Below are 27,651 nucleotides of genomic sequence, written 5' to 3'. Positions count from 1 at the left end.
TGGCTAAAGTGTTTCAGAATATTCAAGATTAACTAGGCTGTGCCATTTCCTCAGGCATGACACTGAGAGTTACTGCATCTGTTTGCTTGACAACTTCATTCTAGTATAGGAATGCTTTTAAATAGAGTTCTGTAGAGATTATAGAGCCATACTTCTCAGAGTTACTGCTGGAGTTGCTTTTTGAGGTCTAGATCTGCATGTGTGCCTTCATTCTTGGGGAGAACAGAAAACTTTCATTTACTATTTGGTAATGGCACAGATTGCATCTCAAATGCACCAGAGTTAGTATAGCATGTGAAGCATTGTAGAAATCATCTTAGCTGTACTTCAGCATGTTCACTCAAGATGCATTACGGTTTGCCCTTGTGTACTGTATTCTCCGGACTTCAGCTCCTTATGCCCTCAGCTGCAGTCCTCTTATTGTTATTACATACATATTCTAAAAAGGTCAGATTTATTAATTGTCTGATGGTGTGCAAGGCTTTAGTGGATGGTCTGACTTTGTTTTTCACCATCTTACAGGGTGTCTCAGCATTTGAAATTGGCACAGGGGGCAATCTGAAAAAGAGACTGATTATCAGACTACTGTGGTATGCTATGTTTTGATTGATGTAGATCAGGCTATTGCAGGCACAAGCTGTTGAAGTGAATGGTGATAGAGAGGGGAAACTGAGGGAAGCAAGTTATAGATGTTATAAACCTTTCTTGGAGGATAGCTTTTATCTTTTTAATTACTCTGTGAAAGAGATGGAACACAAGTATGAATTAATTTGTAAAACCTTTGGTAGAAAGTATCTATTTTTTTTTCTCCTTCTCTGCAGTTAAGTCCTGTTCCTTGAAGAATGGTTATCATACCTGAAACATAAATTTACCCAACCTTTACTGCATGCTGTGATTGCTGCTGTGTTATCACAGCTTTACAGGTTGAGGCTGCAAGTGATTCAAGTTGTAAGTGACAGCTGCTGGCCTAGCCTCTCTCCTTGCAAGTGTTGCTGTCAGTGTCTGGACTGCCAGCCTAAGGTGAATTGAAGTCTTAAGTGTCCAGTGTAGCGAGACTCAAGTGTTACTGCTTAGAGTGCATTCAGCCTGTGAAAAAGCAATTTCCAGGCTGCTGATGCCAAGCAATGATGATTTTTAGACTTTCTGCAGAACAGTGTGTGCTGGAACTTTGAGCTGCTTAAAAAAAAACTGGCAGAATTTTGTAGACGTGCATTAATACTGACTTTAGTATCTGATAGTGGAGAGAAATATTCCTGAAGTTGAGGCAGCTAGAGGAGAGCACCTAGTTGTGATAAATAAGCAAGCTAGCTTCCAGAGGTGGCTCTTCAGTCTTTCTACTTGGTAGTGGTTATATTTTTTCCTCCCCTCACCCTTCTTTTCCATTCTTAGCCATTCTAGATATCTGGATGTACTAACCTATGACTGTTTGGTATTGATTATCATGACGACGAGGAGACATCTTGAACTGTGCTCTGTCAGTTGGAAGAGGTGGCATTGTGACACTTCATTTGGCAGCCAGATATCTGGCTTAACTATCCTTTCCTCCCATGCACTGCATGAATCCAACAGAAATGACTCCCCAGCTCACTCAGTTGTTGACTGTAAAGCACTGATGGCCTGGCAGTTTGAATCACAGCTGTTGAGTTGGTGTTCCTTTAGCTACAAAGCCTGGTAATTCTCATGGCCTGTCATTGCACCAGTTGGTGGCAGTTCTTAAAGATGAATGCGTTGAGTTCAAAATAGATCCTTCTGTGTATAAACCGGTATGTGGTAAATCACATGATCTTCATGGTCACACTTAATGTAGCTCCCCTTTAAATAAGACAATATTGCTTCCCTGCTTCACAATTTAATGAGCTTGTCCTGTATATTTATGTGCTTTAATCTTTCTTCAACTGTATTATGAAAAGCTTTTAATATTAGGTTATCTGGTAGTGCACTAGACCTGTGAAAATCCCTAAGTTTTTGCTGTTTAAATGTGGGGAAACCAGCTTTTGCGAGGGACAGAAATGAGGGAGGGGTAGGTAAGCCAAGGTCTCAGGGCTGATTTAGCTACCAAGGATTTAGTTAGATTCTTGTTCTAACAGTTCCAAGTCTTGCCATCTGTTGCCCAGTGAAGTGCTCTGTGTTTCACTGCCGATATTCTATAGATGCAAGTCTAGAGCTGGGGCATTGCTTTCTGGAGCGCAGAACTGTGTATTGCAAAGTAGATACTATTCTATGTTCAGTGTTTCATACTGCAGTCCAGAAGGGAGCATCCTCCCAAAACCGAGAGCTAGTGTTCCTCTGACATACTGTGCTGTAAGATTGCCCCCATGAGCACAGTCTTGCCCAAAGCCAACCCAATCTGCCTGGTGTTCAGATGAGTGTTGCACAGTACAGGCTTTAGCTGCATGGAAACAAACTTGGTGTTCCTTCACAAATAAGGTTTCCTTTTGTCCTCTTGAGCTCTGGCTCTGCTTTCTCTTACTGACATACCCTGTACTCTGTCAAAAGTTAAACATACAGTTTGAAACTGTGTAGAAGCCACTGGCAGGCACTAAATCAAAACTACTCTTAGCTTAGTTTTATCTACCTGTCAGTTGGTTTATGCCTTGTGTAAGTTGGGTGCTGTTGTCATAATATGTCTGCTGGAGGAGGGTTTGTATCTGTCTCAAGGTGTCCATACCTTTCAGTGGGTCTCCTGGAACGCTAAAGGTAAGTTTTGGGAAGTGACTCTTGATCTCTAGGTTATACAGAGTAGATTTATAACAGAATGTTGTCTGTCTTCACTGTAGCTTATGTAGTGGGAACCTAGACCAGTTTGAGTGGTGTATTTGACATTTATCTTTCCATAAGAAGAGCTTCATCATTTCTGTCACAGGAAATTAAACATTTTTTTGGTAGCTGTGACTCCTCCTCTTCCTGATTTATAATACTGTATTTTGCACTGTTGTGAACCTAGGAAATCTTATGTGCAAATACATACAACCTTTTATTAATCTGCTTTTTGCAGTGGATGATTTTTGTGAGGGAGTGCAGGTGAACTTAAGCACAATGTGTTGCACTTGTGCATCTGATAAAAAAATTGTAAGGAGAGAGCTTGGGAATACCAGTATATATGTGGCTCTACTTTTCTAACTGGCATCTTGTGTTCAGTGGCTCTAAATTGCATCTCTGTATGCTGTCAACATTATCTTGGACTCTTTGCCTCTCCTGTTGTCACAAAAGCACCAAGAGTCTGTATTTGTAATCCTGCTGCACCTATAAAACCTGACTCTCAAACCAGAGTTGACAGCTGTTCCATCTGTTGTTGACCTCTGCTCATTCGCATGAATATCTGCTCTATTCCTCAAGAGCTGATGTGATTTGTCCAGTAAGCGCAGGTTAGCCTGGGGCCTTAGCTTACACGGTTTGTGACTGAAACACATGCATTTGCGATGAGAACTATTTAGTATGACTTCCCATTTCACTTAAGTTATGACTGAGCCATGAATGCTAGAGCATGCTACTTATATGTTATAATACTTCTGCTGCTGTTCAACAAGATGCAGTCATTCCCAGAGCTGTGATTACCTCAAAGTCACTCAGGTAAGCTGAAGGCACAGAGCAGGTCAGGAAGTACTCTAGAAAAGATAGGAATTTTCTAGGAGGCATTGTCAGGTGGCACGTGGCCCTTCTGGCAGGATTGAGGTGACAGTATGTAGTTGACTTTATACAGATAAGCATTAGAGGAAGGTTCTATATTGCAGAGTGTGTGCATATAAAAGCTGGTGTAAAAGTGATCTCATTGAGTTGCCTTTTTAAGAGGGAATTCGCCACAACTTAAGAGTGGTCCAGTATGTAGATAAGCCAGACTGGCACTCCTCAGAGTGCCCAGTGGGGTGTGGGACAAACCCTTCTAGTCTGGGATTACCTGAGTCCTGGTTTTGACCACTTACTTACCTTGAAGGTAAGCATCAAAAGAAACTCTGTCATTTTAACAGTTTTCTGATGGACTTTTGTGTTCTCTTGATAGCTGCCATTAACCTAGCAAAGCTGAAGCTTTTCAGACATTACTATGTTATGGTAAGTAAAACACCTGTATGCATGCATACAGAGCACTTAGAAGCAATTCAAGCCTTTTGATGGATTACTTGTTGGAAGCTACTATAGCTGATGGATGTGGTGGAGATGTTCTTAGTTCTGTGGCAGTGCTGTGCTTTGGCATCTTTGTCAACTGGGTAACAATCCTCAAAGCAACTTCCCTTTTTTTCCTAGTGGTTGCATCCTTCTGTCTATCTTTAAATTGGTTCCAGCTATTTGTAACATTTACTGATTTCCTCTGGAGACAGCTTGAGCTGCCAGTTGTATTGATGGGCTTGAATAACGTACAGTAAGCTTGCTAAAAATTAAGCTTGGGACCAAATGGTGCCTTGAGATGCATATGTGCAGTTTCTGATTAAGTCAGTGGGAGCCATGAGCATACCTCCCAGGAGAGCATAGGCTTCTTAATGATTTCCAACAGCCTCATTTCAGACTCTTATAAGTGGTAAGAATAATAAATTACAATCGTGATTCTTCAAGTTCTACAAAATCCTAATACTTAAAGCGTTTCCTGCTGTAACTTAAATGTGTTAGCAATAGCTTGAGTCGTTTGGATGTTCAACAGGCAGTAGAGCCCTCAGCCTATATCTTCCATGTTTATCGAGGAGCATAATAAGGCTAGTCTGATGTAGTGAGTTGTCTGTGAATTGCTTGAGCTATTTCTCTGGAAAAAGAGGTTCTGTAAGGATGGTGCTATTGTTCTCATCATGCTTTCTCCTTTTCCTTCCCAGATTGTGTGTTACATTTACTTCACACGGATCATTGCAATTCTCATAAAGATTGCTGTTCCATTCCAGTGGAAATGGCTGTACCAGGTATTTGCCAGCAAAGGAAAATACATCCATTCCTTGATATTATTTTCTTTTTCCTATTATTCTTTAAATATAACTGCACCAAAAAGAAATACATCCATAAATTGTTCCTCATGTTGTAGTAGAACATCTCAAAGCACAGTGCTGCACCCTGTCTCCTCCTGATTTTTATCACTGGTGTGCCTGGGGCGGCAGGAATATATTTTTAGTTTTATGTTTGTCCAGCACGGCTGCTGGATTATACATGAGATGTCTGAAAGTAATTGCATTATTGATTTTTTAGTCTTTCAATTTAAAAATGTCTGAAGGAAATTAATCAAGAACATACAAAGGAGAAAAAAATTGGTCAGGTTTGCCCTGTGTAATTGAGGCCCCAGGGAGCCAGTGAAATAGGATTTTGCTCTTCCGTCTACAGGCTTTATTTGCCTAGTGACTTTTAAATACTTGGTTTCTTAACATATAATCCAAGTAACTGTGCAGGGAGTCTTTGGAATACATTAACTGTTGAAAATACCAAACAACGTAGGGATGATTCCACCCTGCCCCCCCCCTTCATTTAAAAGCCAAGTCTTGCCGTAGTTATTTAAAAGCACTGGAGTGATGGCTAGAACTGTAACTATTTAAAGTGACAGGGAAAGCTGAAAGAACAAAGGGCTTGACAGCCTTTAGCCTGGGATTAATGATAACAGGACAGGAATTGCTTTGTTATTTCTGCTATGGCACAGGCTTCTTGGCCATTAAACCTTGAACCTTATGAATGAGCAGAAATGTTTCATGACCATGAAGGATTACAGGACTGAACTTCAATCTTGTGTTTTTACTTGCAGCTGCTGGATGAAATGGCCACACTTGTGTTCTTTGTCCTCACTGGGTACAAGTTCCGTCCAGCATCAGACAACCCTTATCTACAGCTTTCTCAAGATGATGAGGATGACTTGGAGATGGAAGCTGTGTAAGAACCCCCCCCCCCTTTTTTTTTTTAACCTCTTCACTTGACTTGTGAAAAGTGATGTTTAAAAACAGCTTACTTAAATCTCTCTAAACCCTTCCTTGAAAAAGATTAGGATCTACCCACATATTTAAAGATGAGGTGCCTATTTGGTGTGTGTTAAACTAAGAGATTTGTGATATGCATAGGAGCCTCCGAGCTGGATATTGCAACAGTGTGGAGTAAGCTGGTAAAGCTTTTCATGGGGCAAAAAGATGCCCATAAAAATATCGAGTAAAAAAGCTTTTGTGTTTAATATATGTTGCTGAACACCCACAAGCCTTACAGATTGTCATTAATGCTTCATATTTAAAAAAAACCCCAAACAACGAAACCAACAACAAAAATGAGCTACCAATCTACAGAATATAAATGAGAATGGTGTAAGGTCCCTTCTACCTTGACATTCAGCCTGTAGCTTTGCAGAAATTTATCTTAAGTAACACTGAGCTGAGGAGATGGATTTTTACCAATACTCTTCCCTGTTCTACTCCTTGCTGCTAAACCATGAGGCACCACAAATGAAATAGGACATGAGTTAGTCTGGAGAAATTATAAAGTATGGCTGTGTTGGGTTGACCCTGGCTAGATGCAAGGTGCCCACCAAAGCTGTTTTATCACTCCCCCTCCCCAGCTGGACAGTGGAGAGAAAATATAAAGAAAGGCTCATGGGTCAAGATAAGGACAGGGAGAGATCATTCACCAGTTAGTGTCATGGGCAAAACAGACTCAACTTGGGGAAAATTAACTTAATTTATTACTAATCAAACCAGAGCAGGGTAATGAGAAATAAAACCAAATCTTAAAACACCTTCCCCCCACCCCTCCCTTATTCCCAGGCACAGCTTCACTTTCAAATTCTCTACCTACCCCACCGCAGTGGCACAGGGGGATGGGGAATGGTGGTTACGGTCAGTTCATCACATGTTATCTCTGCCGCTCCTGCCTCTTCAGGGGCAGGACTCCTCACTCTTCCCCTGCTCCAGCGTGGGGCCTTTCCCACAGGAGATGGTTCTCCATGAACTTCTCCAACATGAGCCCTTCCCACGGGCTGTAGTTCTTCATGAACTGCTCCAGCGTGGGTCCTTTCTACGGCGTGCAGTCCTTCAGGAGCACACTGCTCCAGCGTGGGTCCCCCACGGGGTCACAAGTCCTGCCAGCAAACCTGCTCCAGTGTGGGCTCCTGTCTCCATGGGTCCACAGGTTTTGCCAGGAGCCTGCTCCAGCGTGGGCTTCCCACAGGGTCACAGTCTCCTTCCGGCACCCACCTGCTCCAGTGTGGGGTCCTCTGTGTGCTGCAGGTGGAGATCTGGTCCACCGTGGGCCTCTATGGGCTGCAGGGGGACAGCCTGCCTCACCAATGCCTGGAGCACCTCCTCTCTCTCCTTCTTCACTGACTTTGGTGTCTGTATAGTTGTTTCTCTCACATGTTTTTACTCCTCTCTTCCGGCTCCAATTGCTCAAGTTTTTTTTCCCCCTTCTTAAATACGTAATTACAGAGGTGCTACCAGCCATTGCTGATGGGCTCGGCCTTGGCCAGTGGCAGGTCTGTCTTGGAGCTGGCTGGCATTGGCTCTATCAGACATAGGGGAAGCTTCTGGCAGCTTCTCACAGAAGCCACCGCTGTAGCTCCCTCACTGCCAAAACCTCGCCATGCAAACCCAGTACAAGGGCCCAGCCTAAGTCCCTGTCATTTTCTTTGCAATGGTTTTCTGAGGACTTAAAAAATGAGTTGCATTTCTGAATCTATAATAGAAGCTGCCCTAAGAAATTCAGCATGCTGGAAGTGTTGAATACAGCTATAATTGCCACAGACTCTGTTGCCTTAATAGGTGTAGAGCTAACCTAATCTCTGTAGTAGTTAGACATTTCATGCATAATTGCAATTCATGTACAGGCTCAGAAGCCTGTTCCTAAGAGTTTTTTCCAGTTTGGCAAATCTCCTTTACCTGTTCTTGGGTGAAACAAATTAACACTCCAATTTTTATCGCAGGGGCAAAAAAAGTCAGAATTTGTTTGCCCTCATAGTTAGCCCAGAAAGAAATGGACATTATTGGGAAATTGCTACAAGGAGGTTTGAGGTAGAATCCAGTCTGAAATGTCATGCAAGGAGTTCAATTTCTCAGAAATATCTCAAGCAATCAGAAAAAAGATCTTTGTTACTAAGCATTTTTGCATTGGGTCCATAAAATCTGTCATTGTTGCAAGTGGACTCCAACTAGTGGGTAGTGACCTTAAAATCACTATCACTTAAAGATTTAAATGTAAGAAACTGGTTTCAGTTTGGAAGCTGGTAAATAGACATCTGCATCAGGAAGGTGCTGCCTGAACTGGAAGATATGGCAGGATTTGTGATTGTACAGAAATGAGCTTTTTCCTTTTTGCCTGTTAGAGTGAATTTCAACTTTGCATTACATCCTTAATGAATTTGTACTTGGTATTTTTTTAGGACTAATAATATGGCACCTTTAATATTTAGTGATGTCAATAAATTGGAGAAGCTGCTACATTTAGGAGAATTTGCCAGAAATAGGCTGGAGAAAGTTTAATGAACTAATTAAGGGATTTACATCTTGCCATAGTGAAGTAGACATTACTAGAAACTCAAGTATCAGAATTCCTTGTGAGCCTTTTCCTAGTAAGGTATTTTGCTCTTTGCCTTGGGAGTTTCCATTGTTGTGCCTCGTGGGTTGTTCCCCTTAGCCTTGCTTAAATTTTTCTCATCTGATTCACCAGAAGTTTTACTCCGTTTGGGCACTTGGCAGTGTATAATCTGTAAGTGTCTTGTTCTCCCTTACCCAGCTGCATCAGGGAGGTTAAGTTTGCATGTATTTGAAAAGCATGGTGTACACACATTCTGTGACAGGTGAAGCACTGCAATGAAAGTGTATTAAATTTCTTGTTGACTTGGTCTTGCTGGTCCTATTTTTGCTTTTATAAATATTAAATGTTGTTTCTGTGGGGGAAAAATAGCAAGGCTTATTTGAGCAAGTGACTAAGTGCCTGACAGCATCCTGACTAACCACTGCATGAGTGTGTTTTGTCTTTCATGTGATAAATACCAACTTGTCTTCAGAGGCTATGGCAGAAGTTAAAAGCCTGCAAACTTCAAACTTCATGGTGTTCTGCCATGTCTTATTGCCAGGTTTTATGGTTGTTTTCGTCTCCCAGAGGGTTTTTGTTAAAATCACTCTTTAAAGCATTTGCTGCAGAAGCATTCAGTTTCTTTAGACTCAACATTTCTATGAGCCAATGGAGGGAAGAGCCATGAGGTCATCAAGCCTGTTTTCCAGGCTTGCTTGTCTTCCAGCAAAAATAGGACATTTTAAGTGCAGCTCTCTAGCTTATGGCTGTTTTCATGCAGTGCAAACTATACAAAGCTCAGTCTGGCAGTAAATGTAAATATCAAGGACAGTGTGGAAATCTGCAAAGTTTCAAGAAAAATGCAAAGACTAGGTGTCTGTGACAGAAACAACATAAGGCACAAATCCTCCCTCTGAAAATTCTGAAGTCAAGAACAGCAAAGGTAAGTCTTTTCAACTAACACATCTCTCTCTTGGGAGAAAGCATCCACAAATGTTATAGGACTTTCTCTTCAGTTACACTAGGCTCAACAGAAGTTGTCCTGGTGGAGAGGAGAGTATGACTAAACGTGAAGTAAGGACCAGTCTGTTCTTTTTCAAGCAGGGTCAATAGCCATTCATCATCAGCAAAGTGGCTTTCTGTGTATTCTGTGCTGGGCAGCCTCCTGAGCCCGTTCTGTCAGTATGTGGGCTTGTCGCTGACAGTTTGTTAGATTAAAGTACTCTGTTTGAAAAGGTGCAGCCACACTTGGCAGAAGGAGTTGTCAGGCTTCCAGTCCTAATGCCATTTCTGGGGCATGGACACAAAAATATAAACAGTACAGTAGATGAGGTGGGGGTGAGAAAGGGCAAAGGAAGCAGTTTGGGTTTTGGTGTTTTGGTTGGTTTTTTTTTTTTTCCCCCTTGCAGTATGTTATTTCATTAGCTCAGTAAGTTTGCTTTAAGTGTTAGGTACCAAAGTGCTCTTCTACGGATCTTGGTTGAGAATGGTGTTCACGCATGCATGTGGGGTTAAGATATTTCCATTGGAGGAGGAATTGCAGGAAAAGCCATTAATGGTTTTGTTCTCAATTCAGTAAATCCATCTTACTGAGCGTGTGAAGACTAACTTTGTTTTGCCTTAACACCCAAAACAGCCTCAACATAGTGAACTGTTGTGGTAACACTGACCTACCTTTCCTTATGCCTTGGGATCTGGAGCTTCTCACTGTATCATGAGGCAACCTATTTTGTGCTGAGACTTGAAGTCCTGGTTGGTTGGTTTTCTCTGCTTTCTCTCAGGTTGTGCTTCATGGCAGAGTGATTCATGATGCTCTCCATTAGAAGTGATTTTCTTCACCTAACACATCTTTCCTGTGCAGAGATCAGCTTTTTTGCTCAGTGGCTGGTCAGTTTCCACTCCTGTTTGCAATGGCTTGTAAAGGCTGGCTGCTGCTGGTATTGCAGTGTTTCTTGTTGGACTATGAAACAAACAAACAAACAAAAACCAGAAGAAAAGACAGCTGAGATCCACCACTGTGGAGGGCTGAAGATGCTTCTGAATGTTTAGTCATTCATTGATACCTTGGATACAATGTAGAGGGGAGAAAAAAACCAACAAAAACAACTATGAAATTTCTGCAGCAGGTAGCACTGTGCAATGGAGTGTTCAGGGAACTCTTTTTTGTGCCACGTTTGTGACAGGTATCCCTCTGACAGCCACAAAAATTGTCTCTGGAGAAAGATAGTTTAGTGAGAAGGATTTGTTGCATTTTAACTACTGCTAGTTTGTGGGCTAAAAATGCAGTTCAGCGAACTGCAGGTGAGGAACGTTTACTTGCAGTATGGCGGGTCAGAACTGAAGTCCTGAGACTGCTCAGAGGACTAGAATGAGAATTGCAGTGTGCTTAGTCTTAGTGCTAATACCCTTGTTTTACTGGGCAGTAAAATGTGTTGGCTGAACTGATTTTGAGAGGGAGAGGAATTGCCCATTGTACACAAACAATCTGAGAAAACGAGGACTCGAGCTATGCTATATACTTGTCATGAGACAAGAACAGTGCTCATCAGGTAGTCTTTAACTTTCACTGTTGAGGAATCCTCCCTGAAATCTCTCCCAGTTCTTTGCTATTGTTGCAGGGAGGGGACAGTAAATGGCCTCTCTGGTAACAAATGACGTGACTTGACCTGGCTGCAATTTCAGCATGTAGCTGTTTTTTCTGTCCCTCCGTGAATGTGGGAAGTGGATAGTTCTCTCTTAGCCATAACCTCTCATCACTTTTGTCATCATCTTGGTGTGCAGTGGGTTTGTAATTGTATTAGAGTGCAAGTGCTAAAATCTAGGCTGTGTGCCAGGTGGGATCTTACTAGCTGTGAGTCAAGTGTTAGGACTACTTTGGTGTCATGCATGTGTAAAACACCTATTTATATATCCCAGTATGTCTGCTATTGCTATGTTAGTTGCTCATTTTTGGGTTGTAGTCCATTGTAATCTTTGGCTCCTCCCTGAAGAATTGATACTTAGCCCCTTACTCTGTAATGATGAAGTTTATTACTTCTGAAGAGTAAACTTTGTAGCTGTCTTGCTGCATTGTCCCATATTTTTCAGACCATTACTTCAATTTGCCAGAATCTTTCTTCATTCTAGTCCTGTTCTCAAATATGTAGCTCTTAGTGTCTTCTGCAGATTTAATAAGCAAGTTCTCTGTTCCATTACCCAGGCAATTACTGAAAATACTGAGTAGAAGTGAACCCAGGACAGACTTCTCTGGAACCACACTTGATGTTCTTTCATTTTTGACAGGAAACCATTAAGTACATCTCAATGCATGCTTTTCCAATTAGTTATGCATCTACTTTGGTTTTGTCTAGCTCATGTTTCCCCTGATTTTTTCGTATGGGACTGTGGGAAAAACTTGTCAACAGGGAGAACTTATGAGATCTACATGTTCTTTGTGCTGATAAGCCTGACGTGATCTCTTCCAGGCAAATGTTTACTGTTTACTAATTCCATCTTTCTCCTTTAAGTAACCTGCCTACTTCTTCCCCTCCCCCCCCTTTTTTTAAAATTTCAGTAGGGAATAAAGTTGCTATTTGACCTGTACTCTTCTAACCCTTTCCCTATTGCCCTAAACACAAACTCTTCCAGGCCCACTCTGAAGTGTCTGAACTGCTGACGATCCCAGTACTGCCACTGCTAGAGAGTCACTGAACACACCAGTTTGAGTAAATTATTTTTACAGTACATGAACAGAAGCTGATCTCTAATGTAGAACTAAGGGCACTATCAGAAGAATGTATCTGAAGATTACTTCTCCTCTTGGGTGACACTATGAAAATGTTGTTAGCTAGTCTGATCAAATAAAGTATTCTTACGTGGTAAACAGCAGGTGAAGGCACACAAAGGCTGACAGCGGCATCTTTGAACAGGACAGTTTTATGTATGCTTCCAGGCATCCCTTGTGAATGCATTGAGCTATTGGCACCCTTACTTTCAGCATCCAAAATAACCTTTGTAGCACACTTGTGGGGAAAAAATACCTGCGTAGAATGAGAATAGTATTGTGCAAATAAAGCAAATGTCTTGTGCATGCGAATAGCCTGTTTTGTGTAGCAAGAGGGAAAGCTACTGGGCTGAAGAGCTTTTTGAATAGCCAAGATAGTCCTGAGAGGAGCGGTGCTGTTCTGGCTGGATAAACAGTTCAGTCTGCCTAATGTTTGAATGGTATTATGAGGCTTTATAGTTCAATGGTCAGATTGCCATGACAAATCCAGACTTGGATGGTATAAAAAGGATGACCTCTCTCTTCTGTTTTGTTGCTGTTCATTGAGTAATTTTGCTATTAACAGGAGTTGGTGTGCCTTAAGCTAATAAGGTTCATTTGGGGCACTGTCCACTGCGTGTGCATTTGTATAATATGTTGTTTCTGTTTTAATAGGTTAAATAGCATTTAATAGGTTAATAGCATTGCAAATGCAGAAGAAGGTCTTTAATGCACAGAATTAAGGGTGTTCACCTGTATAGCAGAATGTTTTTGAAGCAAGCTGCTCAAACTTTAGCAGATAAATACCTGGTTTAACTGTTTAACCACCCTGCTATCTTCTTTCAAGTACAAGCAAATACTATTTGCTGTTTTAGTTTAATAATAGATGAGGACGGCCTTGAGGCTTTCAAGGACAGTGGCCTTGCTCCCAATGCCCACAGTGTTGTGTCCAAGCTGATACCTGGCCTGCAACATGGTAGCAATAGGAGAGACCGAACATCAAGACTGCTAGGTCTTGGTAAAGAGGCACTTGAGAAGTGTTACTTGATATGTGCAGGAAGACGAGCGTGGGCTATTGGTGAAACAGACAGTACAGTTCAAGTTCTGTTCTCTGATGTTTCTCCCTTTTCTTCCAGGGTGACAACTTCTGGAGTAATGGAAGGCATGAAGAAGGTCAAGAAAGTGGTGAACGGTTCAGCAGAGCCACAGGGCGAGTGGGAAAGCATGGCATGATGGACTGGACTAAGGCAGCACTTTCAGAGAAACTTTTTTAATTTATTAATATTACTCTCAGTGGAAAGGGAGCAACTAGCACTTCCCAACACTGAAACTGCAGAGTGGGGTGTGTCTAGGGGGAGCAAAGCAGTGCGGAAATATAACTATTCCTCTGATCATAAGAAAATGGGATCTCTTGGTACCTGCAAGGAGTGTGAAGCTTTCCTAGGGATTTTGGGTAGCCCATTCTTTTTTCCCCTTTCTGGATCGGTTAGGTATTCTGAATTGTTTGCAGTTGTGTTCTTCAGAATGTGTAATACTAATGTGAAGAGAGACCTTTAGTGTGTATGTAAAGTATATATTTTATATAATGCGCATATATATATACACACACTTGCTATGTATCATGTATACTGGAAATTACAAAGTGTGTTGGAAGGTGGGAAAAGAAGGTAAGAGATGTAAGTATTCTTTTTTCTTTTTATAAACACTCCCTTTTGCTTGGACAAAGCATTGCAAAACAAATTAATAGAAACAACTACAGTTATTTGAGAGACTAAATGGGGTATTGGATCAGGTGACTTCTGCCACTACTGACATCAGTGGGAAAGTTAAGTATCTTCTTGTCTTATTCATGCAGGTATCCACTTGAATGTGACAGGTTTTAAAATGTATTACTATACAGGAAGCAAGTCAGTGTTCTCCATTAAAAGCACTAGCCCATAGTGCAATAAGCATTAATGTAAATTCTCCACTATTCGTGGAGTTGCTGTTGATTAACACCCACCTGACAAGAAGTACACAAGAGGTGTAAGACTGATGCTTGCTTTTTAGGGGTCTGCCATGCTTCTTAAACATTTAACTTCAAGCTGTGACCCACAGCACTTTGATCTGCTTTATAAAATATTTTCAAGGTATTTCAAAAGACACTCCTTTCTGGCACAGTATAAACAGTACCAGAATCTCCAGTGGAAATCTGTCTAGCAAATGTACTGTAGCATCAATCTCTGGTTCACCTTTATCCTGAGTTATTTAGCCTTTGTGAATGGCTACTTGTACCTCTCTGGCATGTAGGAATAATGATACTACTGTTTGAGATGAGCTGAACCGGTCAAAATGGTATTGCTGTCAAAACCAGGCAACTGCAGCTCCCAGTCATAAATGTTTTTTTTGTCAGGAAAGGAAAAGATTATGACCAGAGCCTCAATGCAGGGGAATACGAAGTCTTGACTATTAGGTGCAAACTTGCAGCGGTGTCTTTAGAGACATGTTACAAATGCCATGTACGTTTTATCTGTAGTACTCTGCTATTGTTAGGAAGGCAAGCTGGTGCCCATAGTTGTAGTAGTAAGGCATAGCAAATGATTATTAATTTGGGGGAGGACGGAAGTGGTTCACAGATGCAATGAGGATAAGCTTTAAGAAAAATAAATCAAGTGTAACTCACTGACCCACTGAAGCCTTAATATTCATGTAGAGACATTGACATACGGTGCTGCTGAGCAAAGTGCTTCTGTCAGGGTGACAGGGATAGGCATCATCACAGAGCTTCGGATGTGCTAGCATCTTTTACAAACTCATTTAGAAATTTGCTTTTTTGACTGAAGGGACTAGATCTCTGGGGCACAATTGATTAGAGGACTACTAGCCACTAGGGTTTTGAATTCTTTAAGGGGGGGATTTTTTTTGGAATCTTGAGCAACTTCTTCCTCAGTCTTGAGCAGGGATTGTAGAGCTCTTAAATGAGCAGTCTGTTTGAAGAGGAGCATTGTTTTCTCCGGTTGCCACTTCTTTTCCTGGGTGTTAGTTCTGTGCATCATAGAAATGGTGGAAATGAATCTACCTGCTTTGATACCTGGAACTGGTTTCTCTTCAGATAAAGTATGAGAATAGCCCTCTTCTCTGGGTAGAGTCCTCTTCTATATTTTCCTCCTCAGCTGTAACTGCATAGTAATCACAGCAGCGATAGTTTGACTTCTGTTGTCATTGTCTTGCAAAAGTGATACACTTTTAGTGGAAACAGAGAGCCTACACCACTAGAAAGGCTGTTATGTGACTTATGAGCCTTTTAGACCTTCTGTATGAAGAAATCTGCATATTAAGTAGCTGAGGTGTGAGAAATTGGATTATAAACAAACCTAGGCAGTCCCAGTTCATCATACACTTAAATACTATACCTGAGAAACTCATCCTCTCACTGTGCACAGTTACTCTGTCCCTATGGAAATGTCACTGTCTGCATCCAAAGGGCTACTCAGGCTGTAAACTTAGTTCAGAGTAGTCCATAGGAGACTTGAAGTCTGTTGGCACTGAAGTGTGTAAGGGATAAGGATTTGCTGTCAGGAACGGAAGCGCAATAACAGCGTTAATCTGGACATGATGCTGTCTTACAACCTGTTAATACCTTTTGCAAAGGAGATGTGAAATTCTGATGGGTGTGGCATTTCACTCAAAAACACGAGGGCCTGTGCCAGGATCCCAGCATATGCTGAGCTGGTTCCAAACAGCTGCCTATTCCGTACCTCAGTGTCAGTGTTGCTGCCGATTTGGCAAGCGCTTTTACCTTAGTCTCAGGTTTCTTTTTTTATATACACTTTTTTTTGCTGAAGTTGCATACGGTGTAGGTTTATGTGCCAAGTCCCTGGCTCACTAGTCAAAGGCCAAAAAATGGGTGATTTCTTCTTGTCTTGGCATGAAAAGCCATGATGGTATTCCGAAACTGTTTTTAGAAGAGCTTTTGCCAAGTTCAGGCCTGAGCTTCAGCAGTCAGCTATACAACCAACTTCAGCTGGCACTTAATGCAGGATGCTAACCAGCAGTACAACAGTAACTAGTCAGACCTAAGCATTAGTAAAGAGAATGAATGTGGATGCACAAGTCAGAAAACAGTGATAGAAGGTTCTTCCTGCATCATTTCCAAAGTGAATTTCCAGTTTCTCTGTTGGAATTCCTCAGAGCAGGTTGAAAAATTTGTCTTGCAGGGTTGTATGATGGATTGGGCAGTGGCTGGGATGTTGGAGGATGGCTGCAGTTGCGCTTCTCTCGCGGCACTGTGTGCTGCACTGCAAAGCATCAAAGGGAGAGCTACTCCCTCCCCTTTCCTCCCAAGGTAGACCCACATCTGCATGACTGGCAAGTGCATGACTCTCTATTGCTAGTGAAATGCAGCAGCTTAGAGCTCACCAGGCAGGATAATCGCAGTGCTTGCTTTTCAAATGCTGACGGCTGTCTTATCTGGTAGGAAACCCTGTCTTTCATAGGGAGGGGAAAATAGAAGAGCTGCTTGTGGCTTACAGATTGTTTTGGGATACAGCCTTGCTTTCCTGTCTCTGCCTCTTACTGAAGTGAGCAACTAAAACAATCACCCTGCGAGTACACAGCGGTATAATGATGGGAGTCCTGGAAAAGCAGGTCTGGTGCAATTCAGAATAAATGGTTTTGAATGCATTCACATATGTTGCTGCAGTGGAGTACTCTGCACCCTCTGCAGACAAAAATGAGATTGGTTCAGTCTTCAGTTGTAATGCAGGTTATGCCCCAATAAATCCTTGGTGATGATGACATGCAAATGCCACTGATGCACTCCTCCTTCCTGCTGTAACTGTTCAGCAAGCTGTCTTCCAGAGGAAACCTCCTTGCAGTGCAACTGCCAGCCTCTTGCATTCTTCAGGCTTGAAAATGTTTTCCTTGATGGTTCATGAAGAGGCGTACTAAAAGAAAGCAAGACATAATGGGGTCATCTGGAACGTTGCTGCTGCTTGCTCAAAATGTAGCAGTTCAAGTTGAAGAAGCCACATGCTGCCCTATTAAGATGCTCTTTCATGTTGTCATCTAACTCAGCATGTCATGATCTGTGCAGTGCATTGTTTCGTGTTTCTCTCCAGCCGAGTGCCCTGTTCCTGGATTTCGACGCTGGCATACCCTGGGAGCATGTTGTAAAAATTTGCTGCATTGCAGTATTTTGTCTTGGAGCTAGCAATGTGGAAGATGTATTTTTCTAAGCTAAGTGGAACCTCTCTAGCATGAGTGTGCCTCCACCGTGTATCCTTAAGCACTGTAACATTCCTTCTGGCCATGAAAGGGCATGTCCTAATCACTCCAGTGTGCACATTTGGTGGAAGTCCAATGGAAGATTTTTACTGTCTTTCTTTTACTAGTCTTTCTTCCTTACAGTATGCTCCCCTTAGAGAAGAGAAACGCAGTCTGGCCGGCGACAATCAAATTGACAAGAAAGGGTTGCCTGGCTGCTTTTGGGGCAAATGTTGGGTATTTGTATGTTCTGTTGAGCTCTCAGAACTGAAGCTGCTTAGTTATTAAAAAAGTAATCGGGTGGTAGCACAGATATTGAAGGGAAGTAAATACTTCCTCCTTCAGTCTACCTGGTTTGTCTCCTTCAGTTTGACCTGTCATGACAGCTGACAGACTGTTACTTTAAAGCAAATATGTTAATATGTTTTATTGATTCTGTGTTATGACCTCCAATCATAAAACATCTCCCCATTTTTCACCTTTGTAAAATGAGCATGGAGCTGTGGTCTGCAGCAGATGGAAGGTACAGTGATACTTGAAACGTAAGGGGACTTACTGTGTAAAACCTGTGACCTTGTGTGTAACTTCAGTAACCTGAATGTTTCATGAAAACTGAGGTGGTGCAGCCCAGAGGCAGTTTGACCAATGTTTCTTTGTGTTCCTTGGGGTTGATTTGCAAGAGAAGGTTGTTGTAAATTGAATTAATCTGGCTTTTCTTGTAGCTGCTGGGTATGATGCTGTGTTGGGCTTATTAATCACTTTTACTTAGCAATATTGGGAAGCTGTGTCTTTTCCCCCTTGTAGTATCTCGCTTGGATATAGCAATGATCCTGTAAGAACTGCGCATGATATGTACTTGCAAATGGCTGGAATGGGATTTAAGAAAAATACTGCGATACTCGCATGTAAAGTGACGGTACTGGAAGAAAGTGGCTGAGAAAAGAGTCGCTCCTTGTAGGTTGACTGGCTCAAGAACCCATTTATATTTTGACTGCAGCAATCCTGTAGAAAGGACGATTCTTAATAAATATTTCCCTGTGGGATTTCACTCAGTGTTCTCTCTGTGTAATAAAGTAGAGCCTGACCTCCGCATTATCAGAAGCACTTTGTCTTGTAGCTAGGATACTGGAGCGTTGGGCTGGTACCTCTTCTGTCAAAACAGAGTATGGGTCTAAATAGCTTCCCTTTCCCTTTAGTAACTATTAATAATTAATTCTAGATCCTCTTGTGTCATTAAGCAGCTTTAGGGCACCTTGTACAATGTAGCTTTGAATTCATTTAGTAAATGGCTTCCAAAAGAACTCAAAAAGACTTCCCTGTGTACAGCAAGGTCCAGTTCCAGGGGTTTTCGTGATCTGTAAATATCCTATTCCTCAGTTCATGTTCAGATGTACAAATGGATTTTTTTCAGTATTTTTTTAAACTTTATTAAAAGAACAACAAACAGTGAAGAGAAGACAGGTAGATACGTATCAGGACGGTCTGTGTAACTTGGTTTCCTGGCTGTGATGCAAACATGTAAAATAAAGATTGACCAGAAAGAAGTTTAATGCATCTCATTTTCTGCTTCTGAACTGCTAGCAACCAAGCTGACCTGTTGATTCCAAAGTCTGCGTTTTCTCATGCCTGACTTCCATTTGCAGCTGTTAACATCTGCATCATGGATACAGGGCCAAATCGCAAAAATCTTGTGTGGAAAAAACTTTTCTAGGGGAGAAGCTTTCCTGTCAGTGACCTGCAGTGGAGTTCACTGAGGTGCCTTTCCTTGAGCTGAAAGACCTCCAGGTACTACCGTTGTGCTTGTATGTGCCAAGCTCCTCTTTTAGTTCTGTAAGCTGAATTTATGCAGTAGTTTATGGAAGCATTTCTCATAGCCCTGTTTCTCATGGCCTTGCAGTCTTGGGCAGGCAGGAAGGCAGCTGCATCCAGGGCTTGTTGCTGCGAGCCAGTGTTGTGGTCTCCTCATTCCACAGGACTTGGTGTCAGCCTGCCGTGCAGGGGAGGACAAGGAGCTGGTGCTTTGAACCTTGGTGACCAGATACAAATTAAGGGTAGAAACCTGTATTTTAAATAATATCCTTTGTGATCTGGCCACATCATCTCAAAGGGGCAAGTCCTTAACCTGTTTGGTTTAGGCTAGACTGAGGGACTTCTGTCGTTGTTCTCTTCCTGAGATGTCAGGATCTAGCCATGCATGTCAGTTCTACAAACTGGTTGGGTTGGCAGGGATGAGGAGGGCAAAGTATTTCCGTGAAGTGCTCTTATGCATAGTCTCCCACCCCTCAAAAACATATGTCCTTCATCACAAAATGTAAGTCTTCAAGATGTTTCTTGCAGTTTAGCCTATAGCTCTCACTTTACCGCAGAGGGGTAATGCCAAAAATAGCCTGTGTTCTCTACCCTGCAAATCCCAAGCAGCCAGTTCTGCATTGCCTTGAGCCTTTGGGTGGGTGGTGTTTTACCAGGGAACTAAACTATAAAAAGTACATGGGTTTTGGACTTACTAACACCTTGCTGTAGAATAAAACAAACTTCATGTGATGAAGGTGCTGGCTGCCTGTTGCACTGGGGTAGCCTACATCTATTTTATGCAGGTAGTTCTTGGTTGTTAGTTTTCTCCAAGCTGAACATCCTCTGCTTTTTCTTGCTAATGTATATTTGGCCTTAAAACATTCCCCCTTAAAGCGACAGTAGTTGAACTCACCCCTGCCGTTAAGTGCACAGTGGAGTTAGCTGCACTGGGCCAAAAAATTGCTCAGCTGTAATGAAAAGTGAAATGGGGTGGGGTGTGTAAAGTGGGACTAAATTCTGGGAAGACTTACTTGAGACTGAGACCAAGTGTGGGTTATGTGAGAAAAAAATCTTGATTTCTGACTATCTTCTCCAAGGAGAGCCAAAAAGGAAAAGGTCCTAATTGCAACAGAGTATTTAAGGTCTATCACAAGCAGAGATTTTCTGGTAGGGGGGAGAATAAACAAAACCAGAGCCCTAACAATGTGCTGTGTTTGGATGCAAGTTTGTAGGTGTTTTCCTGTCCAGGGGAGGTAGATTGTTCTACCTGTTTTAAGGATTTTCTTCTAGTGTCTGAAATTCTGAGCTGTCTTGATCATTTGCTGCTCCTTGTTGCAGTCCAGGCTGCCTGCTGTCACTGCTCTTGCTCTAGCAAGATTATCTTCATGACCGCAAAGAGCTGCCTTCTCTTTAAATCTTGTTTTTTTACCTTCCTTTGCCTTCTGACTGACAGACTCTAATGAGCAGGAGCGTGTTGTAGTGCCCTGTATAGGGAATGGTCAATAAAAACAAATTGCTTTGTACAGAAGAGGTAGTAACACAGCTTGTATTGGCACAGCTGATCCTGGTATTGGGGTCCTCAGTTAGGAGACAAGGGCTTTCATGTGTCTTAAGTAATAACATATACATGTCATCCCTTTCATCTCTCTCATCTATGGAAAAGAATGTACCTTGGGGTGACACTGCTTTCTCATGCCTCTTTTCCCCTGTGGAATATTTTTAGTGGGGTGGCTGAGATACAATGCATGAGCTGGCTCTTGTATTGCTAAAAAAAAAGGCATGCAAGGTGAGGCTGTTACAGTGGTGGTGGGTAGCATAGATGAGGATCGACATAGAGGGTATGGCTTAAAACTCCTTTTACTGGTCCCTCTTGGGATGATTGTGCTGAGCTTGGCCAAGAGACTTCCAGCATCCTCAGCGAGAGGAGCTGTTAACAACATGGGTCTCCTGCAGCAAGGGTAAATATATTAAATAATATAAATAAATTATATTGTCCCTGAGGACAGTGTTCTGGGGTGCTGATCTTCTATACTGTCTTCAGTCTTGAGTCATTTTTGGAGGGTGACACAATATTCCATTGGCAGCCTATCTCCCTAAAAACATGCGTGCACCCACCAGTTACTGCGGGGTGTAGAAGAGCAATTGTTAGTGCCTCAGCTGCCTCTTCCCCTGAGCTGCTCAGGATGCTTTGTTCTGCAGGAGCTCTGTGAAGTCGGAAGGATTCCCACACCCGGCACGGCTGCAAAGGTATTGATCTACATCTCCTGGGAGAAGCCAAACTTGTTCGTTTTGGGATGCATCTCATACCAGGAGGCGGTAGCCAAATTGGAGGGGCTACAAAGAACAGCTGCAGTGACTGAGATGAGAGAATTCGGTGATGACAGAAGATTACAAGAATTAAAGCTGTAAGCCTGACTAAGTGATGATTAAAGAGAGCCAAGGAGATGTAGCACGCTACAAAATGGCTGCATGGGGGGAAACTGCAGAAATGGGTGGGGAATTAATCGGTGTGGCTCAAGGCCGGAGCTGTGGAGAGGTGAGATGAAATGAAAGCAGAGGAAAACAAGATGTTAGGAGAAACCTTTTGCCAATGAGATGGGTTTGGCTGCAAACAATCTCCCTGGAGAAATGGAGGCAGTTCTGTGTTGTTTTAGATAATCAACACTAGACTGGACAAACCACTGCTAAATATACTGCAGGGAATGACCCCTTATTGGCTGTGAGCTGGACTAAATGCCTGACTCGGTCTTTTTCCATTTGCTTATCTGTGTGAAGTATATTGCATGCATATTTTCTGGTTTGGGGGTTCATTTTTGTGTTACTATTAAACCTTGTAGATGCCTTGAGTGAGCTCGGCTGCTCCATAGGAGGAATGTTAAAAGTACTACATTAAAATGAAGCTGATACGTATGTTCCCTAATTTGTATTCATGGTAAGTCAGGGTTTTAACTGTTGTTGCAAAAACTGAGCAGAAATACCTGCTGGGATTTACCAAGCACACAATGACTGTGTATTGCCATGAATCAGAGCAGCCTTGTGGGAAGCAACGGTTCAACATCTTATGGCAACGAAATCTGAAAAATAGGTACAGGCTGATTTTGTATGTTTGAGTGGTTTTTGGGTTTTCTGGGGTTTTTGGTGGGGATTTTTTTGGGTTTTGGTTGCTTTTGTTTTTGTTGGGGGGGGTGGTGTTTAACAGTTGCAGGGTGGGGTTTGGGTGGACAGACATCAATGCTGACAGTGCAGTTTGCTTATGAAGCTTGCTCAAGAGGCTTGTGTCTCATCTTAAAACCAGTCCAGATCTGCAGTGACCAGCCCTTGAGCTGCTCCTTGAGCTGCTCCACGGCAGCATCCACGGCGGGGTGGTGTGTGCAGCAGACAGACTCCATGCACCGAGAGGCCGACGATCTAATATGACTCATGAGGAATCTTTGAAGGAGGCTGACTTCTGTCTGGCTCGTGGCGTGAAAACCATCAACGCGACTGTTCCCGCTGTGAGTGCTCGCAGCTCAGCATTGAGTGGACAAAAACACTGAGCTACCTTCGGAGCGAAGATTTGGGCAGGAAAGCAGACAGCTGGCAGCTGCATACCTTCGCTTTATTTTGAAGGTTCTGTCGTGGTGCTTGTGTTCTTATGTATATATATTTAAAAAAAAAAGCCTTGTTCTGCTCCGAACCCCAGTCTTGCAGTTTTAGGGACACTTCTCTCAAAGAGGTTTTTTTTTTTTTTGGAATAAAAACATCTGCTGAAGCTGGGCAGCAGAATTGGTGAATGGTGCTTAAGTAACTTTGTACAGTGCATTGCTCACAGCATGGAGAACAGTCTCTCCAACCCCTCTTTCAGCCCCGATGGCGCTGGTGGATGCTGCGGGGCATCTTTGCTGCAAAAAGCTGCTGCTACCTCTGTGACTGTGATCTTATCTCACACAGACACAACTGCGCAGCGCTTGGTTGATTGTTGTTATGAGGAGTCTTTTATTTTCTGTCCCTGAACAATTGCGCTGCCTGTTTCTACTATTGAGCCTTGTTTGAAGGCTCAAGGCATCTGGGCTGAGCTCTGCGGTTCCTGTACTGCAGGATGAGCGTGGCAGGAGCAGAAAAAGAAGGTGGCTTCCCAGTTGCCAGCTGTGATTTCTGATGTGCCATGAAGGAGGATCACAACACCTCCTCCTGCTTGGCTTTGTCTCAGCCGTCTGCTGGCTGCACATGGCAGGTAACTGGGAGAACAGCTGATGAGTTCACCACAGCCACCCTTTGCAGGTTCCCACATTAGCATAACAATTACAGCCCCAGAGGCTGTAAAGAGAATACAGTCTTTAAGAAAATATACTAGAATTTAACAGAGAAATTAATAGCGTAGCAAATTGTAGCACTCAGCGCCTCGGCTGCCTGTCAGTCTTGAAAGACAGCTGTAGGTGCAGCTTTGGCACAGTTGTGCTGATTTCCAGACCTTCCTCTGCATTTGGCCATCATTTCAACATCTGCAATTCTGTTTCCTGGGGAAAGAGCCTGCAGGGCATGATTCCCGCTGCTGTTTGCCCCCAAACCTGGTAGGTTTTGTTTCTGTTGCGCTTTCTCTAAAGCCATGCTATGTATTGGCACTAAAATGCTGTGCTATCTGAAATTAATTTATAATGGTGATAGCCTGTAGGGCTGCTAGAGTTTGAGTCTCAGAGTGTTTTGGGTTAGAAATCCTGATTTCTGAGGACTTTCTTACTTAGTTGTATATAGCTCAGCTATCAAAGCAGAATGGTAACTTCCAGCACTTGGTGCTTGCTGTGGCCCGCAGTGAAACGAGGGGTGAAGCAAGTGCAGCACCGCTCGCCTCTTGTCAAGCTTAAAAGAGCTTCAGGAATGCACTGGTTGATGAGCTCAAAGGTGTGGAGTCCCATTTAAAGCTGCCCACAGTCTTGAAATCATACACGTATGTAAAATTGTTGTAATCTGAGATTAGGATGATGGCTGGGAAGCTGAGGCACGGGTGAGGATGTCCCCGGCACTAGTTGATGCATTCCTGCATTCTCTGTTTGTGGCTGTTGCACCAGGGTGTTGAACTCGCTCTACTGACATTTTTTTCAAAACCCCTTGAAAAGCAACTATTTTGGTGGCTCTCTGTGCCAGCAGTGACCACAGCTTGTCTGGTGGAGCAGCCAACACTGATGCCAATAATTTCTTTGGCTCTTTTTCTGACTGAGTCAGATCACTTAAGCATTAACCTTAAAATAGCCACTATTTTTGCAGTTGATATAATTAATCTCGTGTGTGTGTGTTCCTTCCCCATCCTAGGCTTTGAGGCTTCACCACTCCCCTGCTGACCAACTCCCTGCTTTGGCACAAGAAAGCTCTTAGCAAAACTTGGCTTTTTCACGAAAAAGCACAAAGTATGGGCTGTGTGCGCTCTGCTCGGTGAGTTCACTGCCAGGCAAAGGCTGTTTGCCTTTGCCACTGCTGTCTCCAGTGACAGATTCCTTGCTCACATCGTCGGTTGGTTTTGGAGCACCTTCTTCATCTGCTTTAGCATGGGTGGATGTGGAAGAGGGATGTTCACAAGCTGACAGGTCTGGGGGTAACACTGGCCACAAAGACGGCAGTAACAGACAGATGGATGTGTGGGTTTAGTGATGCACTAGGAAAAAGGGGGTTGATGAAGCTTGAAGCGTGAATGGACCCTGTGTGGGGCCTCATCCAGCCCTAGGAAGGGGAGGAGAGAGGCAGGGGATGGGCTGAGCTGAGCCAAGCAGCAGACCCACCACCTGGCTCAGCTCAGCCCATCCCCTGCCTCCTTCTTCCCCGGGGCAGCTCCTGCATCAATGCGCATCCAAGAGTGCAAGTGTGGGATACGGGATACTACCCCATACCTACTTTCCAGCCCCACTCGTGGCTCCAGCCATGCCCGAGTGGGGGTCCAGAGGGTGCTATGTATGGGCTGTGTTATTCCACTGATTTTTTTCAGGTCTGAGCACAGCTGCAGCAGGGAGGAAGGGAGGAAAGAAAAGACCTTTTGCAATGGAGCAAAGCAAGGGAGTGCCCTAGAGCGGGGGGGACAGAAGCTCCCTGCTTGCATGCAGCACTATTCCCAGGAGGTGACTGGAATCCCAACAATTAAATCAACAAGGATGCGTTGGGGAAAACCCCTGTGATGGCGTCTGAGGATGGTTTATTAAATAACATGCAGTGTGGCGAGCCCACGTGGAACAAAAGGCTGTGTGGCTGAGCCTGACGACTTGCTGTGTCCTGGGGAAAAAGAGCTCAGTGGTTTTATTAAACACATGTAAGTAAATACCTGAGGAAGGAAAAGCTTTCTGCAGACGCAGACTCGGCTGCACGGCCCATACAGCTCCCAGCTTTTGCACTTGGAGCGTGCAGCATCCTCGGATCCCATCCCAACCTCTGGTGCTGGTGTGGCAGGAGAGGTAGTAGCTTCCCTATAAGCAAAACCCTGCTCCGACAGCGGCGGCGACAGCAAATATCGCCCAGGGAATGATCATTTCCATGGCAGCGTGTTGCAACATGGCGAACAGACGGTGGATACGCGGCGAGCAGCACACGCAGTTGCTTAATAAAAAAAAAGCCAGCCCGGGCCAGGGCTGGGCAGGCTGCAAGCTCCGGCTGCAGTCGCTAGCGGTGGGGAGATGTGAGCACTGCTCAGGCTGCTGAAGGTCTGCCTTGGAAGAGAGACGCAGGGGGATTTGCAAAGCAAAACTGCTCTCAAGGGCTGGCCTTGCATTAGATTTTCCTCTCTGAGCAAACAACCCTGCTCCTTCCCTGGCGCACTGACCACGTTCAGCTGGACGGGATTTGTTTTGTGCCCCAGTCGCTGTTCAGATTTCAATCCTGCCAGCCCCAGGAGTCTTTCTGGGGTGGGGCTGTGTTTCTCTGGCTGTAGAAATGACACTGCATCCCAGAAAAGTGCCACTAGTGGTGTTGTTTAAGCAATAATAGGGTTACAGCTAATAATTAGGAAGAGAAAGTGACTGGCTTGCACAGTTTCCGATTACTTTTCTCCTCTCGCTTGTGTGATCTGAGCTCTCCCTTCAGCATTCCCCGTTGTGGAGGCAGGGTAGAGTTTTAAATAGAATTAAATCCCTTCAACATCAGTTTTGCATCAGCAGAGCTTGTGCTAAAATGCCTGTGCTGCATGGGGAAGGTTTGGGATGTTAGTCTTGCTGATCACCCCAGCTGGGCGTGGGACAGGTCGTGCTCTGCACACAGCAGGACACCCCTGCTGCAACGCGCTTGCAGCCCTGCGACCGCAGACGAAGGGAAATACTTGCAAAAAATTGGTATTTTGTTGATGGGCAGCAAAGGAACGGGCTGCGCAGGGCATTTTGCAGCAGGTTTGGGGACCGAACTGAAATCCAGCAGGCCTGTGCCTGAGTCTCGGGTGGGCCTTTCTCCCTAAAAGCTGTGCAAAATATTAGTAGTGGCTGTGAGGGATGCTGGAGGGAAGACACGAGCCTTGCTGAGTTCTTGCAGCTATGTGCTGCAAATCCCCCGCTGCTCAGTGCCGATCCTCCTGTTCGTCCCCTGGGTGTGCCGCTGCTGGGTGCCTGAGTTGGGATGTGGTGATGGTGTTTTTATACTCTTCTGCCTTAATGAGCTCGTTTGTGGAAGGCTGGGAAATAGAGGACTGTGCATTTTAGAAACATCGACCTGGGGAATATATCCCTGGAGAAGTGAGTGTCAGGCAACCCTTTGCTGGTAAAAAAAAAAAAAAGGGTGCAAAGACCAGCATTGTATCAGCTGTGCTCCTTTGTCCCCTTTGCAAATACCCCGTGTGTTTTCTGTTGGGCTCTCTGCAGCCTTGCGGACAGGTTTTACTGTATCCAAGTGTGGTTTTTTCCCCTGCTTGGCTGCTACCACAGAAGTCCAGGCATGCCTGGGCAGCTCCAGCGGGGCCTATGTTGCACCATAGGCGGGAAGAAAACTGTATTTATCGTGTGCATCGGTACAGCTAATGAATGTGTGCACGCATACACAGAGAGCTTTTGTAGAAGCATAAAGTCCTGCATGGTTTTGAGGTGGAAAAGAGCTGAGTGCCGCTGCTTTTAGCGCTTGTATGGTTTCCTGGCTGTGCCGCAAACCCGCCGTAGGTTGAGCCTGTGGGGTTTTTGAAGGGATTGAACCTGGTCTCTACAGGCGTGTTGCAGAGAGTGAATGAAGCCTCAGCAGAGCCTTGAGGATCCTGGGGTGAGAGGCAGAGACCTGCCTTCACCTGGGAGCAGCCAGGAGCTGGAAGATGCTTCAACAACGGAGGGTGCTGGTGTCCCACCAAGGTCACCCCCCCTCGTCCCCCAGGCCCTGAGCTCAGCCTTGCTCCCGCCCTCGTGTTCCCACCCTGAGCTCCCCTCTCCCCTCATCCTCCTGCCCTCCACGCAGGACCGCGACCTCCAGCGCCAGAACCGCTTGGCACGACCCCAGCCGAG

At 43.9% G+C, this 27,651-nt stretch overlaps 1 protein-coding gene and 1 long non-coding RNA gene across 2 annotated transcripts in view; both read left to right on the top strand.

Moving 5' to 3' along the window:
- GPR107 (G protein-coupled receptor 107) overlaps nt 1-14,858 on the top strand; it is a 37,318-nt gene extending 22,460 nt beyond the window's left edge. Inside the window, exons 15-18 of the mRNA XM_010570910.1 lie at nt 3,998-4,047; nt 4,797-4,880; nt 5,705-5,829; nt 13,327-14,858. Coding sequence (XP_010569212.1) covers nt 3,998-4,047; nt 4,797-4,880; nt 5,705-5,829; nt 13,327-13,423 — 356 coding nt within the window. The 3' untranslated portion in view covers nt 13,424-14,858. The remainder of the gene's footprint in view (nt 1-3,997; nt 4,048-4,796; nt 4,881-5,704; nt 5,830-13,326) is intronic.
- A 6,363-nt stretch (nt 14,859-21,221) lies between these two features.
- LOC104833906 lies at nt 21,222-26,576 on the top strand. The gene is made up of 5 exons (XR_774574.1): nt 21,222-21,630; nt 22,063-22,157; nt 22,521-22,834; nt 24,512-24,631; nt 25,179-26,576. It is a non-coding gene; the product is annotated as an uncharacterized LOC104833906 (long non-coding RNA).
- Nucleotides 26,577-27,651: the final 1,075 nt, after the last annotated feature.

The sequence above is a fragment of the Haliaeetus leucocephalus genome, unplaced genomic scaffold (genome assembly GCF_000737465.1).
Source record: "Haliaeetus leucocephalus isolate CR32 unplaced genomic scaffold, Haliaeetus_leucocephalus-4.0 Scaffold306, whole genome shotgun sequence".
Classification (NCBI taxonomy): Eukaryota; Metazoa; Chordata; class Aves; order Accipitriformes; family Accipitridae; genus Haliaeetus; species Haliaeetus leucocephalus.
Note: the sequence above shows the minus strand (reverse complement) of the source record. Positions and strands in the feature narration are given on the sequence as shown.